At 45.6% G+C, this 25,526-nt stretch overlaps 1 protein-coding gene across 3 annotated transcripts in view; it reads left to right on the plus strand.

The window, feature by feature from the left end:
- RNFT1 (ring finger protein, transmembrane 1) overlaps window positions 1-25,526 on the plus strand; it is a 424,054-nt gene that overhangs the window by 213,703 nt on the left and 184,825 nt on the right. For all 3 annotated transcript variants that reach the window (XM_069615093.1, XM_069615094.1, XM_069615095.1), the window contains one exon: window positions 21,513-21,613. In XM_069615093.1, coding sequence (XP_069471194.1) covers window positions 21,513-21,613 — 101 coding nt within the window. The remainder of the gene's footprint in view (window positions 1-21,512; window positions 21,614-25,526) is intronic.

Genomic DNA, 25,526 nt, shown 5'->3' on the forward strand with positions numbered 1-25,526 from the left:
TTCATTCTATACATGACTAATATCTCTGTACTCCCGCCTCCAATACTAAACTGCTTTGGGAGTCTATCTAAGATGAGGAATATGTGGGTGGACGCAATCCATTCGAAAAACAAGTTACTTATCAACTGTAACGTTCTTTCGATTGGATGTTCCTCCCAGGTATTCCTCATCGACCCTCCCAGCCTACACCACAGTACAGTTTACGTGGTTTACACTCAAAATTCCTTTTAGAATTGTGTCTAAAGAGGCATGTGGAGAGGGTGGTGGGTTCAGGCTACCTCTTCCTCTGAGACACTTACAGGTGTGGCACACATATACATGTATCAGATCCTAGTACATAAGATCTGTATATTTGTTATAATAGATCACAGACTTTTTTTAAAGTGCACAAAATTGTTTATTTACACATAAGGGATAGCTTACTTTTCTTAACATATAGACATATACATGTAAACTAAAAGTCCATGTTCGCATTATTTTGTGTCATCATATAATGTGACTGTATGATGGACATAGGCAAGGTGAGGATTAATACATCATGACTGAGAGTGCAATGTTACTGAAACATGCACCTATCGAGTCGACACTCAAATTTGTTTCCAGCTATGAACAAAAAGAACTGTGCTTGATGTAATGTCCTATAGCTTTCCTCAGGACTAGTTTTGCAGAGTGTTGTAGGATAGATTTCCACATGTAGCACGTAGTATCAGTGGAACTGTGGGAACATAAAAAAGGGGATGTTTTTAGAAAACTGGTCTGTGCAGGGGGAGTGACCGTAACATACCTGTTGCAAGTGTTTTGGTGTCTCAGGGCAGGTTTTTTGAAAGATGGCGTCTCTGTGTTTGCCAAAGATGAGGGAGTCAAATGACTCTAGTTGCATACGCAGTGTATGGGCTGCAACAAAGAAGAAAAAAAACAACAAAAGATGCGCACTATGCAGCATCACTGTCACATATTATGACCGATTAGCAAACAACATCTTTTGTTGTTTTTGTCCTTCTTTGTTGCAGCCCTGAACAGTCTGGAAGTGTGGGGAGGAGCGGAGAGCACCAAGAGCTCATCACCAGCACTCCCCAAGAAAGCCCAGGAGCGATAGAGGCACCATGGACCAACAGGGGCAAGAGCAGAGGAGTTGAAGGATCCTCATTGATCGGAGTGGAGAACACAAGAGGCAACAAAGGGGCAACGACTGGTGCAAGCAACGGTCCAGGAAAGGAGAGCCCAGGGGGCACCAGGAGAGCAGCACCAGAGCAGACAGAGGGGACACGCTGTAGAGGAAGGACAGGGGAGAACGATCGAGGGGTAACGCCCAAGAGAGCAGCCCAAGGACTGGGCCGAAGGGAGAGGAAGGGGGAAGGCAACTAAGCTGAAGGATGGTGACGAAGAGAACCAAACGCCGGGAGGTAGGGGGGGGTGACAGGCAGAGGCGCCTACAGGAATGAAATAAGAAAAAGTCTATGGGAACCAAAGAAGAGGAACACTAACACAGGAGAGCAGGAAGGAGAAAAGCATCACAAGGGACATATTCAAACTTGGATTCCCTTTGGAAATTCGATAGACCACAGTGACGCGGGAATGGCGCTCACAAAAGAGGACAACATTGGCCCAATTCAAAGGTGAACTCACGGAAACTGTTAAGGCCGAAGGAGCAAGATTGTCTGATGGAGCTGGATACAAGAGGAAATGAATGGTCACAGCTGACGCCGGAGGCGGAAGAGAGAATAAGGGCACTCAAGGAGAAATGTGAGGACTTAGGAAACAGATCACGGAGAGACAGTGTTCGAATTAAAGACCTGGGGGAAGGGAGTGGAGGGCCCGGATCTGGAAGGCTGCATCTGAGAACTGTTTGAGAACCTAGTGGAGGGAGAGCAAGCTCGAAGTGTGGAGATAGAAAGGATGCACACAGTGGGCAGCCGGAGGTTGGATCCAGGAGCGACACCCCTGGACATATTAGTGAAAGTCCATAATTACAAGGACAAAGCGCAGCTGGTGAGGCCGGCCAGGAGGAAGGGGAAGATCTCTGTGCGAGCGTGTGAAGTCCAGCTCTTTGACCTAGCCCAAGCTACACTGGCAAGGAGGTGGTCTTTCAAACCACTTAAGGAGGAACTTAACAAGGGGAAAATGAGATCTAGGTGGTTCTGCCCTGACAGGACTGCAATTTCGTATGGGCAACGATGAAGACTCAGTGTCACAGGTGGAGGACAGTCTAAGAGCCCTGGGGATGGCACAGGGAGAGATGAGAGGGGACAGTGTCAAAATCTACCTATGAGAGAAGTCGGATGAGGCACGAGCCAGGCCTCAAGGGAGTCCAAGAAGAAGCACAAAAACGATGTGATTGAGGGCATAGTGAACCGGGAGGAAGCTCACTACAGAGAACATAAGGACTAGAATATAGCCTGACAGGGGTAGGATGAGGGGTTTATGCGGGTGGGTGAAGCTATCCACTGTTCACAGGAGGGGACCACGTCAAGAACCTGGACAACGGATCCAGGGACAGTCACAAGTGGTGGCGTGAGGGGAGAACAAGTTCAGAGGTGGCAAGATATTACAGGACGAAGGCTCAGCCGATAAGAGGGAACAGTGGGTGCCAGGGCAACAGAGGGAAACTCGAGATGAGAAGGGATGTATAGGCTAATTCCATGGAACGTAAGGGGACTAAACAGCCTTAATAAGAGGGCCACTATCCTAAGGGAGATTGACAAAGAGGGGCCGGTTATAGTCTGCCTTCAGGAAACGCACTTGACAAAGGGAGATGAGGGACACTTGTGTAATAGGAAGTACCCATTGCAATTCCACGCCACGGCAGGGACTAAGCGGGCAGGGGTGGCAATCCTTTTGCATAAAAGGTAAATTGAGATACAGGGGGAGCAATGTGCTGAACAAAGGGAAAATGAAGGGCCAGACTTGCACGTTGGCATCAGTATTGCCCCCACTCAGGGGCAGGAGGGATTCTTCGACAGGTTCCTGGAAGAGCTCAGTAAATTTGGGGAGGGGGAAATAATCTTACCAGGGGACTTTAATCTGGCAGCAGACCCTGTGCAGGACAGGTCGGGGGCCTGAGGGGGCATGCAACGGGGATCATGTCCAACCATTTGCTAAAATGATTCCAAGAAGAGGAGGTAAATGATGTATGGAGGACACACCACCCACAAGAGAGATATTACTCCTACTCGCAGGTCCATAAAACATACTTTCGAATTGACTACGTTATGCCAACACGAGGGGTAGTCCAAACAACCAGTAGAACAGAGATTGGAACTATGACAGTATCTTATCACACACACTGATCTCACTGGAATGGGAAGGAGGGCATGAGCGGAGAGGGACTGGGACATGGAGATTAAAAGAATACATCCTTAGAGACCATAAAGTGAGGCAGCAAATAGAAAAAGAGATGCACATATTCATCGAGGATGAGGGGGGTGAATGTAAGTACCTGGGGGAGAGATGGGATAGTTTCAAGCAGCATATAAAGGGTCACATAATAAGGGTTGTAAAAGAGAAACGCGAGGCAAGAAGGGAAGCAGAGGGGCGACTAGAGGAGATACAGGAGCTGGAGAAGATGCACAAGGAGAAGGGAACAAACAAAGTGGCCAGGAGACTAGCTCATGCGAGAGGGCCAATCAAGCAGATAACTAATAGGACGGTAGAAAGCACTTTACTAAGAAACAGGCAGAGGTTCTACGAGCATGGTAACAAGGTGGGGGCGGCGCTCGTGCAGCAGATAAGGGCTAGGGACCAGAAGGCATTTATAGACACCTTGGAAGACCGAGGGGGCGGGCAAGTGGGAACAAAGGGGGCCAAATGTAGGGTAGTGAGAGAGTTCTACGAGGATCTATATCGGGAGGAACCTGCGGAGGGGAGGGGGACAACATGAGGCATACCTAGCGGGTTGAGATGGGCCACGGCTAACATCTGAGCAAATAGAACAGCTAGAGGAACCCATAGCATGCAAAGAAGTGCAAAGAGCGATTGCGTGGCTGCAGGGAAACAAAAGCCTGGGGGCGGACGGACTAACGGCAGCGTGCTACACAACATTTAGGGAATTACTCGCCAAGGTCCTCACTGAGGTGTTCAATTGGTTTAGGGAAACGGGGGAGATCACCAAATCAATGAACATGGCACACATCACTCTTATTCCGAAGCCGGGGAAAGACCCACACTTGTGCTCTTCGAACTGTCTATAGCCCTTATCAACATAGACACTAAATTGTACACAAGGGTACTGGTGGCAAGGTTGGAAGGGTTACTACCGGGTCTAGTGAAGCAGGACCAATCCAGGTTTATTAAAGAACGGAGTACATTTGATACTATAAGGAGGGTGCTCCACATTATAGATAAGGTGGGAAGGAGAAGAGGTGCAAAACCCGCTTGCCTGATGATGCTAGATGCTGAGAAGGCATTCAGCCGAGTGAACAGGGCGTTCATGGAACAGACACTGAGGAGGGTAGGGCTAGGACCATACTTTATGAAGCCAACTATCGGAATCCCCGGGCTAAGGTTAAGGTGAATGGGGGGCTGGGTGACCCATTCTCAATAAGGAGAGGAACAAAGCAGGGGTGCCCTCTGTCCCTGCTCCTTTTTGTTCTGGTGATGGAACCCTTTGCACATTGGATCAGGGAGACCCGCAGAGTTGGATGGGCAGGGGCACACCACAAAATAGGCCTGTTTGCCGATGATGTGATCCTGATGATCACTGAACAGGGAAAATTGTTGCCAGGAATAATGGAGGATATAAAGGTATTTTCAGCAGTATCAGGTTTCAAAGTGAACTTTGGGAAGTCGGAGATCTTGAATATATCCATAGGAGAGAGGGAAAGGAGGCAGTTAGAAAATAATCCATACCGATGGGTGCCCGGTCCAGTTGGATATCTGGGGGTGAACCTAACTGTGGCCATACAACAAATAGGGGCAAAGAATCCGGCGCTAATAAAACAAATCAAGGCAGACCTGATGAGATGGAGGGGGCTATATATATCATGGTTTGAAAGGATAGCGGTTGTCAAAATGAATGTACTCCCCCGGCTTCTATACCTTTTCCAGGCAATTCCCCTTGCAATCCCGGGGAGAATGATGGACATCCAGCAATACATTATGGGATGTATCTGGGGTGGGGGGGGAAGAAACCAAGGATAGAGAGGAAGACACTATTTAAGAGTACGACTCGGGTAGGTGGGGAGCGGAATGGCCTGTCCCAACATAATAAAATACTACCAAGCGGCACAGCTGAGAGCAATGGTGGAATGGTGAAGGGCGGATAATACGAAACACTGGGTGTGCATGGAGCAGGCAGTGGCGGGAGAGCACATCTGGAAAATTGCGGGGATGAGATTGGCGGATAGAGTAGAGTGGCTGAAGGAGATTCTGATCACAAGAAATACCATGAAGGTCTGGGAGCAACTAAACGAGAAGTGTAGGCTATCCCCTTGGCCATCTGCGAAGACACCATCTTTGGCAACCCTGCCTTCCCTCCAGGTAGGGAATATGGCAGATTTAAACGGTGGATGGACAGAGGTATCAGCGAGATAGATCTATATGAGGGAACACACTTCAGAATGCAAAAGGGAACTGGGCCTGAAACAGAGGGATCTATTTGCGTACCAAAACTAAGACACTGGCGGGTACCCCCACAATGATGCAAGGGGCTACAAGGGAACACACAGAGTGGGGAAAAGTTGACCGCGTCCACAGAGGACCACAGGGGATTAATTTCAACAATCTATAAGATTTTACTAAGGGCAGAGGAGGAAGATGGAACGACACTGAGGGACAAATGGGGGAAGCTGAGGGGAACAGTGTTCACCGACAAGGAATGGGATGTAGCATTAAAGAGCTAGTATACATTGTACACCTTGGTACAACACCGAGAACTACAATATAAGGTCCTAAACCAGTGGCATTACAACCCAGAAAGGCTTCACAGAATGTTTCCTTCTCTGTTGGGGAGGGGTGCGGGGGGGGGTGGAAGTGGGAACGACGGAGCATGTCTGGTGGGGATGTGAGCGGCTTCAACATTTTTGGCAAGAGGTGAAAACAAAAGTGCTTGACATCCTGGGATGGATAAGGAGTTCACTGCAACAGAGGTGCTCGTCAGCGTAATGCTAAATGACCAACATGGCGTGGGGGTAGGAGCAAGAAGGTTATGGGCTAATTTAATAATGGGTATCGTCAGACAATGGAAACGGAAGGAATAGCAATATGGGACATGATCGATGTGGAAAAAAATTACAGCGACAATACGAGGCTCCTTGAAGAATTCAATAAGATATGGTCACCCTTCATAAATTATGCAATTAGAGATTCGGTACATTTGTGCATCCCAAAGAGGTTGCAGGCACTGGGAATCTTAGATGGAGGAGTGGGCTGAGCAGCAGATCGGGGGACTCAAGGTGCCACCTGTAAGAAATGGTTGGGGGGAAGGAGGAAGTTACGATTGAGTTGATATACAAGGAGATTAAGTATTCTGTTTTGATGAATCGGACATGGAGATTTAAGTTGATTATATATGTGAACATTGCTAAATGAATAAAAATCTGGTGAAACAAAAAAAAATAATACGGTTCCAGCACCCAATTTGTCTTTGCTAATAAATAGTTAGATGCCAGCCTTCCATCATAACAAGTTTCAATTATATATTCCCAGACTTAAAGTCTTTAAAGTGGTTCTTGATGCTACATTTGTACTCATAAAATAGTTGTTTGGTAGGCATATGCGCTTATCCCACAATAAGAACAGAAACATATGTCTCAGTAAGTCTTATATTGGATGTTTTATTAGTTGCGTTCAATCAGCCGAAAGAATTGTTTCGACCACCGATCGTTTTCAAGGCCTATAATTGCGTTATCGTTCTGTTCCAGATCTCACCCGTAGGGGAATCTATTTGATTACCCTCTGTAGTTACTTGAATATCGTGTTTAGAAAGTATGTACTCCAATTTCTTGATTTAAGTGTGATTTACTTAATGGGATGGTCCAGTATCAGTCATAAGGATATTGCCTTCTCCAATGGTCTCAAATGGGTGTCCTGTCAGGAATCAACCTCGGCGTGCTGCTGAGGGTGAATCCTGACAGGACACCCATTTGATTTATAAGACTTACTGAGACATACGTTTCTGTTCTTATTGTAAGATAAGCACATAAGCCTAGCAAACAACTATTTATGTGTTTCAAAGTTGAGACAATGGCGCGAGTCTCTGTTTTACTAGGCTTCGCAGCTATCCAACTTTCAGCAAGTAGATTCTCTCAAACCTAAAGTGGGATCTTCCCATAGATCTTGAAGCCCAATGTTTGCCAGCATATTTTTCACATGCCTAAACCACAGCAACTACTTTCCTCCCAATTCAGCACCTCCTCTGTGCAGTGCCCATTCCACAGATTTCAATATCAAAGCCAATAAGAAAAACTGGTTGGACCATGATAGAATGTTTTATTTCAGTTAAAATAGTAAATTATCCAGTCTGCAATTGTATGGGTAGTGCGTTTTTGGTTTTGAAAAATGCTAACAGCACTTAAGTTGGTGTGGTTTTTTTCTGGCAGTAGTCCCATGTAGAACTGTTATACTGTGGGGTTTGTATGCTCCACACAGGCTTCTGCATTTTTTTTCTCCTAATCCCTTACCATGTTTTTCACCTTCTTGTTCCTGCATTTTTTTTCCCTCCCGTTTGGAGTCGGCAAATACCTATTGACATTTGCTTTCTGTCTTCCCAAAACGAATATTTTGAGGTTTCCTCATGCATATGCTTGTTGAAGCAAATCCTAATTTCCTTCTGCACTTACCCGGAGACAATTCTCTAAGAATTTGAATCCATCTATTATGTCTGAGTGGATACCCTTCCAAGTTTTCATTGTAGTTGGACCACGGAAATGGGACGGTGAAAGAAGAGTTCACCTGACCCATGGTCAGCGGTTGCTCAAATAATCAATGCTGGAAAAAGAATTGTGTCCTTGTGATCTAATTTATGCATCCGCTGCATCAAAACCTAAAATACCTTTCAGTCTCTCGCATTAGCCCTTCCCCCTAAATCACACAACCTCTTTCTTTCTCGATCCGTGACCATGCTGAGATTCTTTTAGAAGTTGATTGCCTACAAATCTAGACAATTTTCTTAAATCCTTCTGTCTAATCTGTTGTTGGCTGTCGAAATAAATGGACCCCACTGACAATTGTTCATCTGACACACTTTTTCTTGATGCTACATCTCCTCATCCTTCTTGGTGGTGCACCACTTCCTTTGCATACATCCACTATTTTGTAGCCCCACCCATAGGCAAGAACACCTGATTTTTCTGTCCTGTAATCACTATTAGTATTTTATATCATTTGGTGATGCTGGACTCCTCCGGGCATGATGGAAACCCCCCACTTTTCAGATTCCCTCAGATATTTTTGTTTGTGATTATAGATATTTGACATGTAGCAATCCTACATTTTGTCCCCCTGTTAATTGTGGGGGGTCAGAAATGTAAGGCGGACAACTTCTCAAAATTTGCCATTTTATTAAATCATAAAGCCTCACTATCCCTACTCTGATGAGGATTGCCCTGCCTAATGTGAACTAAGGAAAATATTCTAACTGAGAATTTTCTTGATCTCAAACCAGGCACGCTTCTACTAGGATTCCCCATGCGGGTCTACTCGCCTGCCTGATAGCTTTCCACATTCAACAATGCTTTTGAAGTTCTGAATCTACTGACAGCCAAAAGTTTAACACTGCTTTAACAGTTTGTAACTTTGTGACTTTCAACAACTTTTCAGAAAAGACCATATTCACATTAGTGCTCTTCAACACCTTCATGTAGGCAATGCACTCTTCCTCTGAAAATTCACCTTCCAGTTGTGCAGCCTCTTTGCCACTCTTGTCTTTCTGCAACATCAACAACCAAAATGCCCTTTAAGATGTAATTCCACGTTTCCTCCTTTTGTCTTTGGCAATGTGAGATTTTTTACCAGCTTCAGTTTTGGCAAACAATCACAACAAACAAGCTTTGGCCTTTTTAGACAGTGCATTCGTCCCTTCTCTTCCTGTTGGCTCCATTTAGCTTTGTAGCATGCCTGGGTATTAGTCGTCTTTTTAACTCTGAACAATAGATGCACAGCTCTTGGCTTTGGCAATGCTTGTATCACTCTTGGTTGTGAGTAATGCGTGTACCACTTTTGACTGTGGGAAATGCTTGTACTACTCTTGGCTGTGGTAATGCTTGTTCCCTGGAGCTCACCATCTTTTAAAGTTCAGTCACTTCAATTGCAATGTTTCCTACTACTTAATTAATGACTCTTCAGTTAACCTTCACTTCAGAATAACTTTTAGGCACACACATTCAATATATCATCTGTTTAGGCAATCCAAAGTTCAACTAGTGCCATTCAGATCATTTTGCTTCTCCGCAAGTGCTACCTTTGTTGCATTCATTGTCTGACAAGCAACGGTCGGCTTAACCGTGCTTTCACTCATACGCGAGTGATTTTCCTTTGCCACGGTTACCTGCCTTCGTTCGTGCATGGGGTTAGAACGCTCAGTAACACTCACCAGCTTCTCTCTTCGATCCCTTTGCGTGCTGCAGGACTTCCACTGTTCTGGCATCTTCCAAACAGCCACACTTCCACTTTGAAGGGGTTTTTGTTCTCGCCACACAGTAACAGAGCTCACATTGCTCCCGAGACCCTCGGCTGCATATAGGCTCTTACCCACGGTCTCATGCTGCGCAGTCTCTGCAATTGGGTTCACATGGGGGACAGCTTTCATCCTTCATGCTTCCCGCTGTGCAACCTCTGCACTTCAGATTTAGGGGGAATGGGACCTTCTCAGGACAGGCAGCTGCAATCTGCTTGACTTAAGTCCTGGCTTTCCTCCAGCGGCTGCGAGTACCGCCAACAACGTGCTTTCCTTCTGCTGCTGCTCCCTCTCCATCTCCTTCTAATGGCCTGCACCTGAGGGGGCTTTTTTTAAGTCTCTCTGCCTCCCTCAGGTTTTGGTCATTTGTTCTAACAAGCTGACTACTTCTGCAGCATTGCTATTGAGCCCTCTTGCTCGTCCCAGTACTTAGGGAATTATGGAACTTGAAGTTCCTAACAGAATTGGATTTTCTATTCAGTTTTCCATTTTTAAACTCCTGTTTAACTCCCCTTATGGAATCATCACCAGTATTTACTTGAAAAAGATAAGGCAGTTCTTTTGAGCCATCATTAACAGATTTCCTTTCCCTGTACTTCTGTAAATTGGGGTAGGGGGTTCTAAGTTTAAAAGCCGCAGATGGGCTTTCCTTACATGGGATATTTAAGGATTTTATCTTAGCTTGACCCACATCAGAATGCTGAATTAGTGGATTGTACAAATCATAATGACAATAAGCCATTATGGTATCAGGTAATATTATGCCCACCAATAATATCGCCATATATATATGGTTGTGGGTTAAGGCCATAGGCGATATTATTAGTGGGGATTATTTATGGGGTAAATGGGACCGGGAGTTGCGGGGGTGTCCCCTGCTCCCTTTAAAAAAAAATATGGGGGTTGCAGGGATGTCCCCCGCAGGTTCCATGGGTTAATATTGCTGCAAAAATATGTCGACATTCTTGTATGGCGATATTTTTGCAGGGATATTAACTCATGGAACCGTCATTACATGCCTTGGTACTTGTGACAGGTTCTTCCGCTTTAAAGACAAATACAGTTTCTCATGCCAATGGATCTCCTCATCAAACTGAGCCTGGTCTCCTCCCAGGTGATCCTCCGGCAGAGCACCACCCCCCAAGGTCAGGATCAGGAAGCATCTGCCTTTCCCTGGCCACCTGGGAGGAGACTTTAGGCAGGGGTTTAGTGAGGGATCTGCAGGATTCATAACACAATGCTCTGTTTTAGGTAGCAATATTTGTGTCTTTTATACCAGGAACCATATTTTTTTCCCCATTTTCTTTGAGGAACACTGCATATTTTTCTTTATTGCTCGTTGACCTGAGACACGTAACTGTGGAAAAAGACAAATTGAAGGACATACAAAAACCACAATGTCTTTATCCATTATAAACCTGCTAAACGTCTCCAACGAGAAGGACATTAGCTTCCACAAAACACGTCTGCTTACACCGAACCACTTAGACTTCATTTTAGGTAATTTAGTGGTAGGGATACATCTTTAAGATCACCGCTTTGTGTTCCTATGATTCCCACTTTAGACTGCACCAAGTCCACAAAAGACAAACACAGGTTTCTAACCTCTTCTGGGTCTGAACTCCAATGTGCAACCAAGCCCTCTCGCCCACCACCGCTTCAGTCACTGACCTGGCCAAAACCTGCAAGATTACCATCTATGGCCACCATGGTCGTTCCCAGTCCCATTAAGTCTACTGTGACCCTTCCAATGCCCTTGGTGTTAAGCATAGAATACTAGTCCTCTTTTACAACTCATAAAGTTGGTCTTTGATTTACGCCCAGATCCTGGGCTTATTGGCATAATAATGAAACGTTACTGCTGTTTCCCCGGTGTTTCTGGTGAGGTTTCTTTCCATGCAAGCTGTATCCAAGACAACTTCCATTCAACCTCCATCATGAAATATCATTCAATGTCACCATTCTTTAGATGTCACTTTGAGTCTTGTATTCTGTCTCTGTAACTGACCCAAGTCTTGGGTTGCATTTTCAATTGAGGAGTATCTTCAGGAGCAGTCGTTTAACCAAGCACTCGTGACATTTGCATGGAAGGACGAAGTTGCTAAATCAAATATACAAATGTAAGCATCCACCGCATTTAGCATCTCTGCATCAAAGAACCTTGGAAGTCTTTGTTTTGAGTACATGAACTTTGAAATTTGAACTTTGCATGCCTCCAATAGGATTCTCCTAAATAACTAGCCCTCCTCAAAGACCGAAACCAGAGGTGGGAAGGGAAAAAGATTATGAAGAAGGGTAATAGGTAGGTCGAAATAAAGAGGAAGAAAAGAGAATGAACAAAGATATTAAGGTGGATGGAATTAAGGAATGAAAGGGTAAGACGTGAATGGAAAGGAAGCAAACTGGTGATGGGTGATGAGATAAAAAACAAGCATGTGCAAAGCCACCAGTTGTGGCTCTACTAAAATGATCTCCTTTGGCCACTCAGGCCTCCTACCAGAAGTCGGGCATGCATACCAGGAAAGCAGTATGAATGACTGAAGGAGCACTGTACGAGAGAGGAGTGCAGCACTCCTACGTTCTTTTGACACTTTCTACCTCCTCCCAATGCCTTCCTGTGCCCCCCAGAGCCAAAACCAATGGTGGTTCCAAAGTGCCACGATGAGGTAAAACATAGTTGCCTCACAAGGTTGTGGCATATCACAATCTTTCTCCTAAAATGTAATAATGAACCAAAGGGGATTTTCCTTCCTTCCCAAGCTATCACTCTTTAAACACGCTATACTAATATTTTAGCCCCACTTGCTGTCCCAAAAGCACCATCTTTTAACCAAAACGTAAAAGGAAATGGAAAGAAAGTGTGATTTATGTACTTATCATCGGCATCTGTTTATCTGACCAAACGCAGTGAAGTCTTTGATGAAATATGATAAAGCATGTCCCAGGGAACTACTCCCCAACAAATGTATTTCTCACATGCCCCCAATTTTCTATACTCTGAAAGCAAACTAATTTCAGCTATCTACAATCTCCAGTATGGCACTAGACACAAACCACACTGCCCATGCCCATGCACTGTTCTTTCCATACATAACCTGTTGCACAATATACAGTCCTGTACGGTAGAAACTTGAATGTCGCCCCCAAGATAGCACTGGGCGCATCATGACATGCTAAGCTAAAGTTATGTACACTTGTAAGCTTTCCATACCACCGCATTGATAATATGGAGTTTTGAACACTCAACATGACAGAGGAAGCAGCCGTGGGAGATGGGTTTGAGCCTTTTCTTTTTTTTTTGTCTAGGGAACTGTTATATTTTAAAATGGCCTACTCTTCAGACAAAGTAATATGAACAGCTGAACAAAATATAACTTGACATATTGACCAAGGAAGGAAGACCACATATGATGGACTGAAGACTAATAAAATCAAGAGATTGGCCAAGGTAGTATACACAAGAGTAGAAACTACATGCACTGTACATAGAGAAATGTTGTTAATAGTAATGGGCGGAGAAGCATAGTTGCAGCAACATTGTTCATTCAAAAGGGACTGACCTTTGAAAGGCTGACATTGGCACATGGTGCTGGCTTGTGGCGCCAGAGTGCTCCAGTTATTCTATGGAAAGTGTAGCATCAGTTAAAAACCTATCCCGTTTAAAATGCAGATGGAGTTGGGACAGTGTTTTGTGGGAGTGAGGGGGGGGGGCGATGACTTATCACGTCACCCAAAAACAAACATTTGGTAAGATAATTATTTTGAAGTGCCCACAGTAGTACTGTGCCCAGATGCTGTTTTTCTTTCCCTCCCCACAACAACTATCAAGAATGCATTCAGGAGTTTGGTAGAGTTCTTGTGGAGAGACCTTGGTGCATAGTGACGTACAGTGCTGTGCTCCAGCTTTTAAATGCATCAATGTGTTGCTGCATCAGTGGGCATTCTCTGACTGCTTTGCTGATTCTAGATGTTAGGATGATTTTGTATAAATACTCTGGTGAGGGCTTGAGAAGACCAACCAATAGTTTATGTACAGAGTTTCTCATGCATCAGTCCTGGCACTCGTAAGGATAGTATCTGATACAAGTCTGGTTTTCCTCTTAGGAGGGGGGACATGGTGGTCTGCCCACAGTATAATTACTGAACAATATACTCTTTTTATCAATCAATCTATTTTTATTTTGTTTTTATTGTTAAGCCCTTGAACAATGTACATGTAAATAAATAAGACAAATCACGCGGTATAAAAGAGCCATGAATAAATAAATACATATATTGCGCATTTCATGCAATGTCATACTTCAAAACGTTGGAGATATTTGATCTAGGTATACTTCATAATCAAATGCTTGTTTTGCTGCCCAGTATAGTGAGGGCCAGATTTCGATCCTTCACTACTGCCATATAGGCCTGTTCAATCATTGGTGTCGCTTTGTTGCAGATACTTTGTCTGTTGTGCCAGTAGTTTTCCAAAGCTATGAGTGTTAGCGTTGATTGTATGGGGTTGCACCAAGCCAGCGACTGACCGCCTTGCTGCCCAACAAATCTGATATGGCCTCTCGGTACTTAACCAAGTAGGTTGATTACCACACTCGTGCTCGATGTAGAATGGGTCTATGTGATATTTCCTCTGTGATGTTACTCTGGGTAAGTTCAGTATGCAGCAGAGCATTTGGAGAAATTAGGGGAAAGTTTGTGATTTTATTTATTTATTTATTTTGATCTACTCCTATTTTTGCACAATTTGTGAAGCCCCATAGTTCTGCTCCATACAAGGCTAAAACCAGTGGCGTAGCACACAATTTGGGGGGCCCCCTGAGAGACATGCTGAGTATGCCCCTCCCCAAGCTCCTTAAAGCACAGGACACACCACACCTCGGGCCGCCCGGACCACCACGTGTTCACAATGTCCATGAAGATTATGCCGCTGCAGGGGCACACACTACCCCAGGTGAAAGAAGTAAATGTGTTTTTTAATCAAAGCTTAAATGTTTCACCTAGCGTAGAAAGAAGGGTAGGTGTGTGGTTCCCAAATATGCAATCGCGACTGAGCGTAGTGAGGGAGCCTGAATCAACGGAAACGGGTAGGAGGGGCAGGGGGAAAACTCACAGTAATAAATCGGTCTAAACTGGTCCAATGTAGTCCAGCCTAGACACATAAGAACACTTATCACAGTGAATCATCATAGATGCTCAGTTAATAAAAAAGTCATGCTACAGTAAGAAATACCTAGGCCGCTACACCAAAATGTCAGTCTAGCAATGTAATACTACATATCATGTTTGCTTTATCAAAGATGCCCGGTAATAAATATCATGCCACAGTAAGCAGTGGCTAGACTGTCTGCACCAACATGCTAGTGTAGCCATGTAATAACACACATGAACATGGCTTTGCCCGAAAATATCAGTAAAACATGGCAAGTCAATTAAGGATGTGTCACAAATGCTCTAGTGTTTCCCAGCCACCCCCACTTACCCCCCCACACACACTTGCTCTCATATTCATCCCCTTTCAGCCACCAGTCACTCGCACCTTCTCGCGTATTCATGCACTCCACATTTGCCACACAGGCATGCATCCGATCACCCACCGACCCAGAACATTCATACACACAATCACATTCGTACCCATTCACCCATCAGTCACTAGCCCGTATTCTTTCTCTCACATACACTGGCAAAACTCACACACACACACACACACACACACGCGCTCATCAACTTTCAGTCACCAGTCATTCACACATACCTTCTCTCGCATTCATGCACACTGCATTCGGCACAGAGGCATGCACCCACCCACCCAGAACATTCATACACACATCACATTCATACCCATTCACCCATCAGTCACTCACCCATATTCTTTCTCTCACAAACACTCACACTGGCAAAGAACTCTCTCTCATATTACTACTCATTCACCCACCAGAAACCTTCTCTCACATCCAAACGCACTGGGTTCTCCACACAGGCACCCACCCACAACATTCAAACACACACTATCACATTTATACTCATTCACCCACCAATCACTGACCCATACCTCGTACATCTGAGACGTACTTCACACATGCAGAATACACATACATATTAAAAAAAATAAAAGCCCTCTTAACTGTTTTTCCAGGTTCAGTCTGTCGCTCCAGGTCACCTTCAGCTCCTCTGTGCCGCTCAGACAGGCACCAGAAGGCTGGGAGAGCTTCCTGGTACATGTATATGAGTCGAGGTGGAACGAGGAAGAGTACGACTGGCAATAATGAAGTTTGGGAGGACTAAAAGATATTGCACATTTTCTCCTAAATTTCCTAAATTGTACTTGCTCAAGGAGACTATGGTTGAGACTGGTGTTATTGAAGTATAGTAGTAAGTGTAGGATGTTCACTTTAGAGTTTCTTTTAAAAGGCAGAACATGACGAAGTAGATTTATCCCTATATTTAAATAAACATACACAATTAATGTGCATGTAAGGAGTTGATATTTATATAACGTTATCATTTGAGTTTTCTCCTTGTTGTAAGCCGTTGGTAGATGGATGGGTATAGGTGTAGCTAGTAGGGCTGTACCGAATAGCATATTTAGTATTCGGCCGAATACCGAATAGTTTGTCAACTATTCGGCCGGAGTCGAAAAGTTGTTTTTTTAGGTAAACATATTCTAGGTCATAATAAACAGCATTTCAATGAATAAACTAAGGAGGCATTCTATTGTATAGGTACATATTAATTAATTGGACACATCTCTGTAAGCGTATGACAAAAGACAAAAAAAAAATACAAAAGTTCTGGGAAAAGCCCTCACTCCTAGGAAGAGTAACCTGTAAGTGGAATGTTGTATTTTAGGAAAACAAGCCTTTCGACATTTTCAGCTAAGAGGCTACTTGTGTGTTCAGAATAAATATCTCCTGCTGAACTGAACACTCTCTCGCTGTCCAAACTGGTAGGAAGAGGTGCCAAGTACACATGTGCAACTTTTGCCAACCCTGGAAACCGAACACTGTTCATGTACCACCACTCCAGCAGGTCTGCAGTTTGCAATGGGAGAACATTGAGGGACAAAAGAGGGGGTGGGGGAACATGGGAGAACATTGCGGGACAACAGAGGGGGTGGGGTGACATGGGAGATCATCATGGGACAATGGAGGGGTGGTGGGACATGGGAGAACATTGCGGGACTACGGAGGGGGTGGGAGGGACATGGGACAACGGAGGGGGTGGAGGACATGGGGGAACATTGTGGGACAACGGAGGGACATGGGAGAACATTGCGGGACAACAGAGGGGGTGGGGGGACATGGGAGAACATTGTCGGGCCACCGGCTTAGCACCGGTGGCACGACCATCATCAATATTATTGAGGTGAGGCCGTGGGGGTGACCTGTGGCCTCACCGTGCTGAAGGGGCGGGGGGGCTCATTTGAATTCGAGGACACCGGGGTGGGCAAAGTGCCCCGGCGGCCTCGTGAGTCTGGGGCAATGTCGGGCAACCGGATTTGCACCGGTGGCCCGACCAACATCAACAATGTTATTGTGGGGAGGCCGCCGGCACACCCGCGGCCTCGCCGTGCTGAAGGGGCAGGGGGCTCATTAAAATTTGAGGCTGCCGGGGTGGGCAAAGTGCCCTGGCGGCCTCGTGAGTCTGGGGCAATGTCAGGCCCCCGGCTTTGCATCAGTGGCCCGACCAGCCTCAACAATATTATTGCAGTGAGGGGGCAGGAGGGAGGCTCACTTACCTGTGGGTGATGGTGGTCTCTCCGGGTCCGGGTACTGCTGGCATCTGCTGGAGCCCGTCCGTTGGCATAGGAAGTGAGGGAAGGGAAGAACTATTCCCTTCCCTCACTTCCTATTTCAACACGTTCTGAGGCTGTTTCCTCTGTGGACAGGCTGCAGAAGCCCTCACTTCCTATTTCAACACGTTCTGAGGCTGTTTCCTCTGTGGTCAGGCTGCAGAAGCCAATAACAGCTCATTTGGCTTGGGCAGCCTGAACACTGTAAAACTTTCTATGATTGGCTGTCATCTCCCAAACAGGGAGAAGGCAGCTAATCATAGAATGTGGACTTCGGCTTCGAGTCACTACGCAGAAACTATTCTGCCGAAGCCGGATAGCTGTATTTCAGCCAAACTTCAGCAGAATAGTGACTCGAAGCCGAAGTTCGGTACAGCCCTAGTAGCTAGCAGTCAAGTCCAGCCGAGGGTTTGTTTTTTTTTTTGTATTTTGACAACTCCCGTTCTTGTTTTTCAACTCTAAATGAAGGTAATAGAGTTTAAAAGATTTCTCGTTGAAAACGGACCATACTTAAAAACATACATACAATAGCAAAACGTTTAAAAACTACAACGGACCCCTCATTTTTAATGCATCTTTAACAAAAGTGCCTAACGCATAATTGAAATTTGCGCCACAAGTAATCTCTGACTCCGTGGCTTGTAATAATGAGCAGCTGCCACTCCTTTTCGATAACATTTGTACTCGGGTTAAACTGCTCGCTCGAAGCCCCAGCAAATGGGCTCGTCAAAAGCATAATTCTCTGTGTGAGAACTTAGTATGAAATCAAGCAAACAAACGTGTGCACCGCGCCCCCGGGAACAACGCAGTCAAACTCCCACCTGAAAGGAACCCAACAAGAACAGTCTCCCGCTCAGGTGTCATATGACGGGACAGTCAAACTCCTTGAGCTGTGCAGACTACACAAGCAATCCACCGGAGTATGGCTCGCGCACATCAGTGTGAGCAATGAGATACAGGTCAAGGCGGGCAGGCACAGGTACTGGTAGCTAGATCTGATTAGCCAATGTACGTGATCGCCAAAGGGCCACTGCTTTGAATATAGCACGCACAGCAACTTTGCTGGATGGATGGGACTCACTCAATGAGATGCACCATATCTATCCGATCGACGGCGAGAGGAAGGAGAGAAGGAGTTGGAGCTGAACGTGGCATGTGACACATGTATAAGTCACCTTCAGCACCAACCCCAACTGAGCACCTCCTCACGCTGCGAGGGCCGGCCCAGCCTTCAACCTGATGGGTGAGCACTGGGCCGGACCCCCCTCCCCCATGTGTGGCGGGGTACAACGCAGTGGTGTGCCCTCCCTCCCCCTAATCCAATGGCAGAAGCCCTAGCCTGAATAGTATAGACTTTAAGTGCAGGTGTGAGTGCGCCACTTAAATGATTAAAAATACATTTGGCGATGACATTGCTCGACCCTTCTAAGCACAGCAAGGATCTGTTCATCTGGTCTCCCCTTTTTCCAGAACCTTTGACTGTTTAGGTTTAAGGTTTCAAGGTATTACGTTGTTGGATGGTATGCCCATCTATTTTGATGTCTAATTTGTGTGATTTCCTTCTGTTAGGGGTGGTAGACTATAGACTTTGTCTTGAAGGACCCTCTGCATCATCCACAAGCATAGAGTAAGGGGTAGATTTCTCTCTTCCGCAGGTGCCTCCCTCTGGAATGGCCTCCCTGCCCCTCTGACTTGAGCCGCATCTCCTTTAGTTCCGTAAACTCTTGAAGGCCCTCCTTTTCTCTACCTCCTTCCCTCTCCCCTCCCCTGGTAATGTCCCGCTCTGCCTCTGGACTGGCTGCCTGGTTCCCTCAGATTCTTATACGGCACCAGTCCCTCTTCGACCAGTCTATCCCAGCACTTGGAATCCCCTGACCCGCCCCCAACCGGCACTTACTCTACCAGGGCTCCCCCCCTGCACTTGCCTGGCTGGGCATGCACCACTCCAGCCCCTCCAGTCTCGTTTCTCGCACTTAGCAGGTGGACCTTTTTCCCCTGCACACTCTTAATTCCCCTGGCTCTGTCCACATGGCATATCCTGGCACTCTTAACCCACAGGCCCTTATGCCTGGACTGGCACTTCAGCTCTCCCCTGCACATTTTGTTACTGCACATATACGATCTGAATGTCACAAGGCCTAGTAGGACCGTTTCTGTTTTTCTCTTCCCTGCCTCCACCCCTCGCTTTTGTCTTGTTTCGCCTTGAATCACATTGTGTATAGGCGCTTTATAAATGCCCAATGAATAAAAATCAAATACTTACAAAAATAGAAAACATCTATATAAAAAAACTGTAGTTCCAGGACCTCTGCAAAACTTCTAACCTTCTGGCTGCTGACATTGGGGGAGCCCTACAAGAGGCAATCCAGACCCAGTTAAAATTACCAGAGGCTATTTGAAGGAAGGATAGACCGATGACCCACAGGGTCAGAAGCAGAAATTGTCATGGTGGTTGCACCTATGAAGATGGTCTGTACATGAAGCTCCCAGATGGACACCAGTAATGGATTTCAGGCTTAATGAAGAACTGGCATACAGTTCAAGGATGCAGAGTTAAGCTGAGGTGTCGGTTTCTCTGCGTGTTGCGATTCCAGTTCCTGATCCAAGGGCCTCTTCTAATGCTCCTGTGTGCTTTGGGATGGATCCAGTGATACAGGCTGGTTCCACAATATGGGTAACAGAAGATGACCCATAGTGTGACCCTTAAGAGGACAGAAGCAGCAAGTTGCCACCATACTTACTGACCCTTTGTCCTCACTGGCTTATCAATGGTCTGTCCCAAAGGGCTGCATGACAGGATTCTGTAGTGTTGCTACAGTTGTAAAAGTCTGAGCCAGGATGCCCCATGGATGAGCAGGCACTTAATACATACAATAATGCATTTGTTTGAAGAACAAGGTCCAGGTGTTTCTGCTGGTGTACGTAAGACTGAAGTGCAGAATGATCCAGCTATTCCCACCTGATCAAAACTAGGTAGAGTCTGCAGCGGGATTCCTTTGGGCAGAAGAGAGTAGACTCTGAATGTCCTCTCTTTTTCTCTACACAGGAATCAGTTCCAGGTAGGTCCTGTCAAATGGCTTGCCATCGCCAACGAAGTACACTCTGATGGGTACCAAAGTCCCCCAGTAGCCATCAGTACACCATTCAACATTTTTATGACTTTCCAATTGGGGTGGCAGGAAAACTCTCCTTTCAAGGAAAAAGTGACTATCAATGGGATATAAAGGCTACACAGTAGTACAGCCAAACATAAAGTACTCTGCAATCACCAGTCTATGACCAAAACAAGAGATTTTGTCAAGGAAATTCACCCAGGGACCAAAGGTGACCGTTTACAGTACACATGCCCTATGATAGGCCACCCACTAAGGATGGGTGGAAGAGTTGAGGAGGGTGGGTGAAATAGTACATATGGGGATGGGAGTTGACCCCACCATAAAAGCAAATGGCAAGTGCAATTTGAGTAAAACACAAGTGGGGGTGGAAGAGACAAGGAAATGGTGATGAGAACAAAAGGCTTGAGTCCATGACCTAACAGAACTGCCTACAAATTAGCCAGTGTGCCTGAAAATATCAATTTAGTAAAACAAGAATGCAGGAGGTTCACAGGGATAGGCATAGATGATGAGTTGGGTAAAGTGGAATTTTAGGATGGTATGGCTGGGGGACCCCTGACCCTCATCCGCCCCCCCGCACACCGCAAGCAATGTGGCATCAATTTGTTTAAATAAAATCTGTAATCAGACATATGAGAACGAAAGGGGTTTCTCAGTTATGGAGTACGCTGCTCTTAGAACGTGTTTTTGCAGTCGATGTCATTAAAATCTAGGTTACGGGAGCGCTCTGGTGGGTTTCTTGTTTTTTCAAGAAAAAAGAAAGCAAGGCGGATTTGTGTGATCCTTGTAATTGGGGACAGGAAAACACCCTTGTAACAATATTGGCAAATGTGAGAAAATGCATATATTGTAACTGGACCATCCAGAACCTCTTTGCATAGATAATTCTAGGAGGGTGAAATTGAGTGCAATCGATCTGATGTCTATGTTGAACTAAACCAGCTAGCTATATGTCTTTGAAAAGGCTAAACTTCTTCAAAACTTCTGTCTGTTTCAGGAGAAGAGCTCCAGGCTTCAGTGCCTGTGGTTACTAGTGTTCCTGGGCTCCTCATCCGCCCTCCTCTATTACTCTTTCCTCACAGAGGCACTTTATTACAGGTATGGATTAGACCAATTATGTCCTCATGTTTGACTATGTGTTCACTTTGTGGTACTGCAAGCTTGTAGCTTCCAATAGGTACATGCAAATAACCTGTTTTTTATATGGCAATATGGTCTAGTGGTCCGTCTGATTCAAAGCACTCACAATGTTAGGAGGTGAGGGAATTGAGGTACATGGAGATTGTTATTTAACCACAATTGCAAAACTGTGTTAAGGGGGAAAGCTGGGGTTATATCGCTGGTGTCCTAGCGGTACGGCTAATAGATTAGCCACTCAGCCACACCCCTTAATGCTTTTAATCTATGATTTGCTCCCATCTAGAGCCTTGCACAGAGTATTTTCATTGCTCAACATTATACAGGAAATGCTTCTAGAACGTTCAGGTATTGGTATTGTCAAGAAAAGTAAATTCTTGGTTATCAATTTCTTTTTGCATCACAATAATGCCCGTCTTTGTCCTTTACCTGGTGGCAGGCTATGCTTTTTTTCTGATGCAACTTTGTTACTGGAGGAAAGAGCTAATTCTTAAGAGCATATTTCTGAATGTGGCTGCAAGATGGAGGCTGGTGAAAATATTTCACGCTGGACACCATTCTCTGCATTTTTGTTACTTTTTAGTTATGAAAAATGATTTTTAATAGCAGTTTGTGTACTGTAAGGAAGGCATGGTATCAAACAGTGAAGACCGACACAAGTGATCACAGTTCAAGGGTGTTTATTGAACTTCAATTGGGTTTGAAAAATGCCTATCAAATCCTAAATCTAAAGATGGGAGCAAGCTACGACCATCAAATAATAACGCAGTCCTAGTCGAGTCTGTCAAAATAAAAGGGCCTATACTAATAAACATATTGCCAATCCTTACTTCTAAATACAAATAGTGTAGGAAACCATGTTATACAAAAGAAAGTGTTCAAGAAATTGTATATCGGGATAGTTGAACCCTTAGCTTCCCTTCCCTACGTTTTCAGCACAGGATAAGGCGACACACTCAAGCTTAGCACATATTATGGCTTTTCTAGCACGAGGATGCAGTTCAAAATCTCAGTATCCGGACCTTGTGTGCCAAAGTCTCTTTGCCATTCAAAGTCTCTTATTTCAGAGGGCCTGATGCGACAAACCCACATTCAAAGTTTTTCTCCTCAGGATTCTAATATTCACAATCTTCTCTGGTGATGCACTGTTAACCCCGGGTGCCCCTCTACCGGGGTCCGACCCACTTTACCATGAAACCTTCAATTGGTCTCCCTCCGTCGGGCTTGGACCAAATTTACCTAATTTCTCAAACTGTCTTTACTCTATCAAAACCTAAGATTGAACTGTGCGCAGGATTTTTATTGACCCTTCACAGGACCATTTTGATTCACAATTCTCTATTCTCTTCTTAATATAACTCTTTAACTTTCACTTCTGACACTTCTCGTCTGGATACCTTACATAGACTAGACCTTCGATTGAGCACCCACGTGGTGTTGGATTACTCTGTCAAAGGTATTGTATCAAAGTGCAAACACTCATCAGCAGTTCAACTTTACATGCGTCTTTTATCACATGCGTTTTAAGAATGTTGGTTCCAGCGCTCGCCATACAGTGTTCCCGCATGCAACGTTGGCTTCAACACAGACCGGCCTTGTATCGGTCTCACAGGCTATGTTGACTTCAATGACGTTGCTTTGTTTTTGGAGCCAAGGACGGTACCGCGGCTGCTGCTTCTCCCCGCTTTGATTAGAGACGCAGGAGGGCCCCGGGTATCTCCGACACACAATACAGGATTCTGCAGCATGTTTTTTTGGTCTTACGCTTTCTAAACTTCAGGGCTCGAGAAAGTAATGGGCTCTATGGAATTTCCCTCTGTGCGTTCCCCTACGGTTTTGCAGACTTTCTTCTCTCGTTCAGCTGCTGTCTGAAAACTGTTGTTTCCTCGTGTGCTTTGCCTTGCTCTGAGTGTTCTTTCAAGCTCATCTTTATCCGTGTGGGGAAGATTAATGGAATTCTGTCAGTGATGATCAGTAACTGCCTGACCATTGTATTGGGACATGTCAGGTATACTGCTCAGGTGTTCGTCTGTTTTCTCCCAGAGCGGGCTGTCTGTGTGAAGGTGTTTGTGTAGGAAAGGGAGGCGGGGGGAGTGGTAAGGGGGTTTGAGTTCCTACGTAACCTATCTGATTTTTATTCTTAACTCTCTTTATTGGCGTTTGTAGACAAACAATGTTACAGTTATCGCAGTGCAATGGGCGCCAGTGTACAACCTGCCCAATGAGTGTATCTTGCCACAGTTGGCAAACAAAACAAATAAACATGTCAACAACTTAACAGCATGTTCCACGCATGTCTTCCGGATCACAATATTGTCTCTGTTTGGTCAGGTCACATGTAAAAATCAACAGCATTAGTCATATACAGTTGGGCCCGAAAATCAAGTTCCCCGAAACTAGAGTTGATTGGGTCTGGGTACAGAGTGAAATCGATCCCATCTTCCAATAACACATTACCTGTGGTGGGCTGGTCACCGTGGCATATCCCAGACCAGTTGCTTCCATGACTCATAAATTCCCTCTGTAGTCACATCTAGGCTCTGTGCCGACCTGCCCACACTCTTGCCTCAGCCTCAGTCCAAACCTTAAAATCCCTTAGCCAGCATGCGTATTGAGGTCCCCCAGCCGATTTCCAGGACATGGCGAGGCAGCGTTTAGTAAGGGTGCATGCCAGATCCATGAACCTGATAAGGTGTTTACGTTTGCTGTCTCTCGGGTAGGCCCCCAACAGGCATTCCTCCGGCTTCCAGGAGTACCTTGTGACCCCAGCTCTCCTACATGCCTGTTCCACCCAGGACCAGCAATCACGCACCTTAGTGCAATACCAAAACATGTGCACCAGATCAGCCCTGTCACCCTGCACCAAGGACAAGTTGATTGTTTACTTTTGTCAAATTTGGCCACTTCACTAGGTGTCATATAGGTGTGGTATGACACATTTAATTGTATCAGTTTAAAGCAGGCATTCCTGGACACTTCTTTGGGAAACCCGAGAACACGTTTCCAGTCTCGCTCCCAATCTCCACTCCCAGATCTGATTTCCAACATGCTTTTAGTGCAGCATTCCGGGGATTCGTTTTACCCGCTAGCACCCCCATACAGTTGGGACACCGGTCGGCAGCTGTCTTCTAGAGAGAACATCAAAGCCAGCAGCCTAATTGCCTCCGATTCAGGTGGCCATCCTGCCCGTTCATTTTTAGCCGCCCCCACCTTTCTCATATATCACAGAAACTGCCCACCAGGAAGCCCAGTGTGCTCGAAAATGGAGTCCAGTTCTCTAAACTTGCAGTTTCTGAACATATCGCCCCAGTTAGCAATCCCCAGCCTTCCCAGTGTCGTGCCACAGCAAGTTCCTCCCTGTTCCTACATGCAACTGCCACTATCAGGAGTTCAGGCGAGTAAGGGCAGGTCAGTTTCAGCGGTTTCTGCCACACCTTTCTGCCCAGGTTAATTGAGTATGGTGTAGTATCCAAGCAGTTCTGCGGTAGCCACAGAACTTCTCTGAGGTGGACCGGGGCCAGCAACCTCTGCAACAGTAACGATTTGGCTGTAACCTCATCCGATAGCCACTTCACTGTGTGACTAAGTTGCGCTGCTAGATAATAACATTCCGGATTTGGAAGTTGCACACCACCCTCCCTGTATGGCAAACACAGAGCTGCCAGAGCGATCCTATGTCGGTCCGTGCCCCATAAGAAACCCCTCACCAGAGAGTTCAATAAACGGAAGAACGAGACAGGAATGTAGCAGTGGACCTTGTATTACCCAGATTCTTGTATTTCTTTACCAATAATTTTTACAACTGCTACCCTACCCATAAGGGAAAGTGGGAGCCTGGACCAAAAGGCCATTGACACCCTTAACCCTGGCAATA

Source organism: Ambystoma mexicanum, chromosome 9, assembly GCF_040938575.1.
Source record: "Ambystoma mexicanum isolate Mex_15411 chromosome 9, UKY_AmexF1_1, whole genome shotgun sequence".
Lineage (NCBI taxonomy): Eukaryota > Metazoa > Chordata > Amphibia > Caudata > Ambystomatidae > Ambystoma > Ambystoma mexicanum.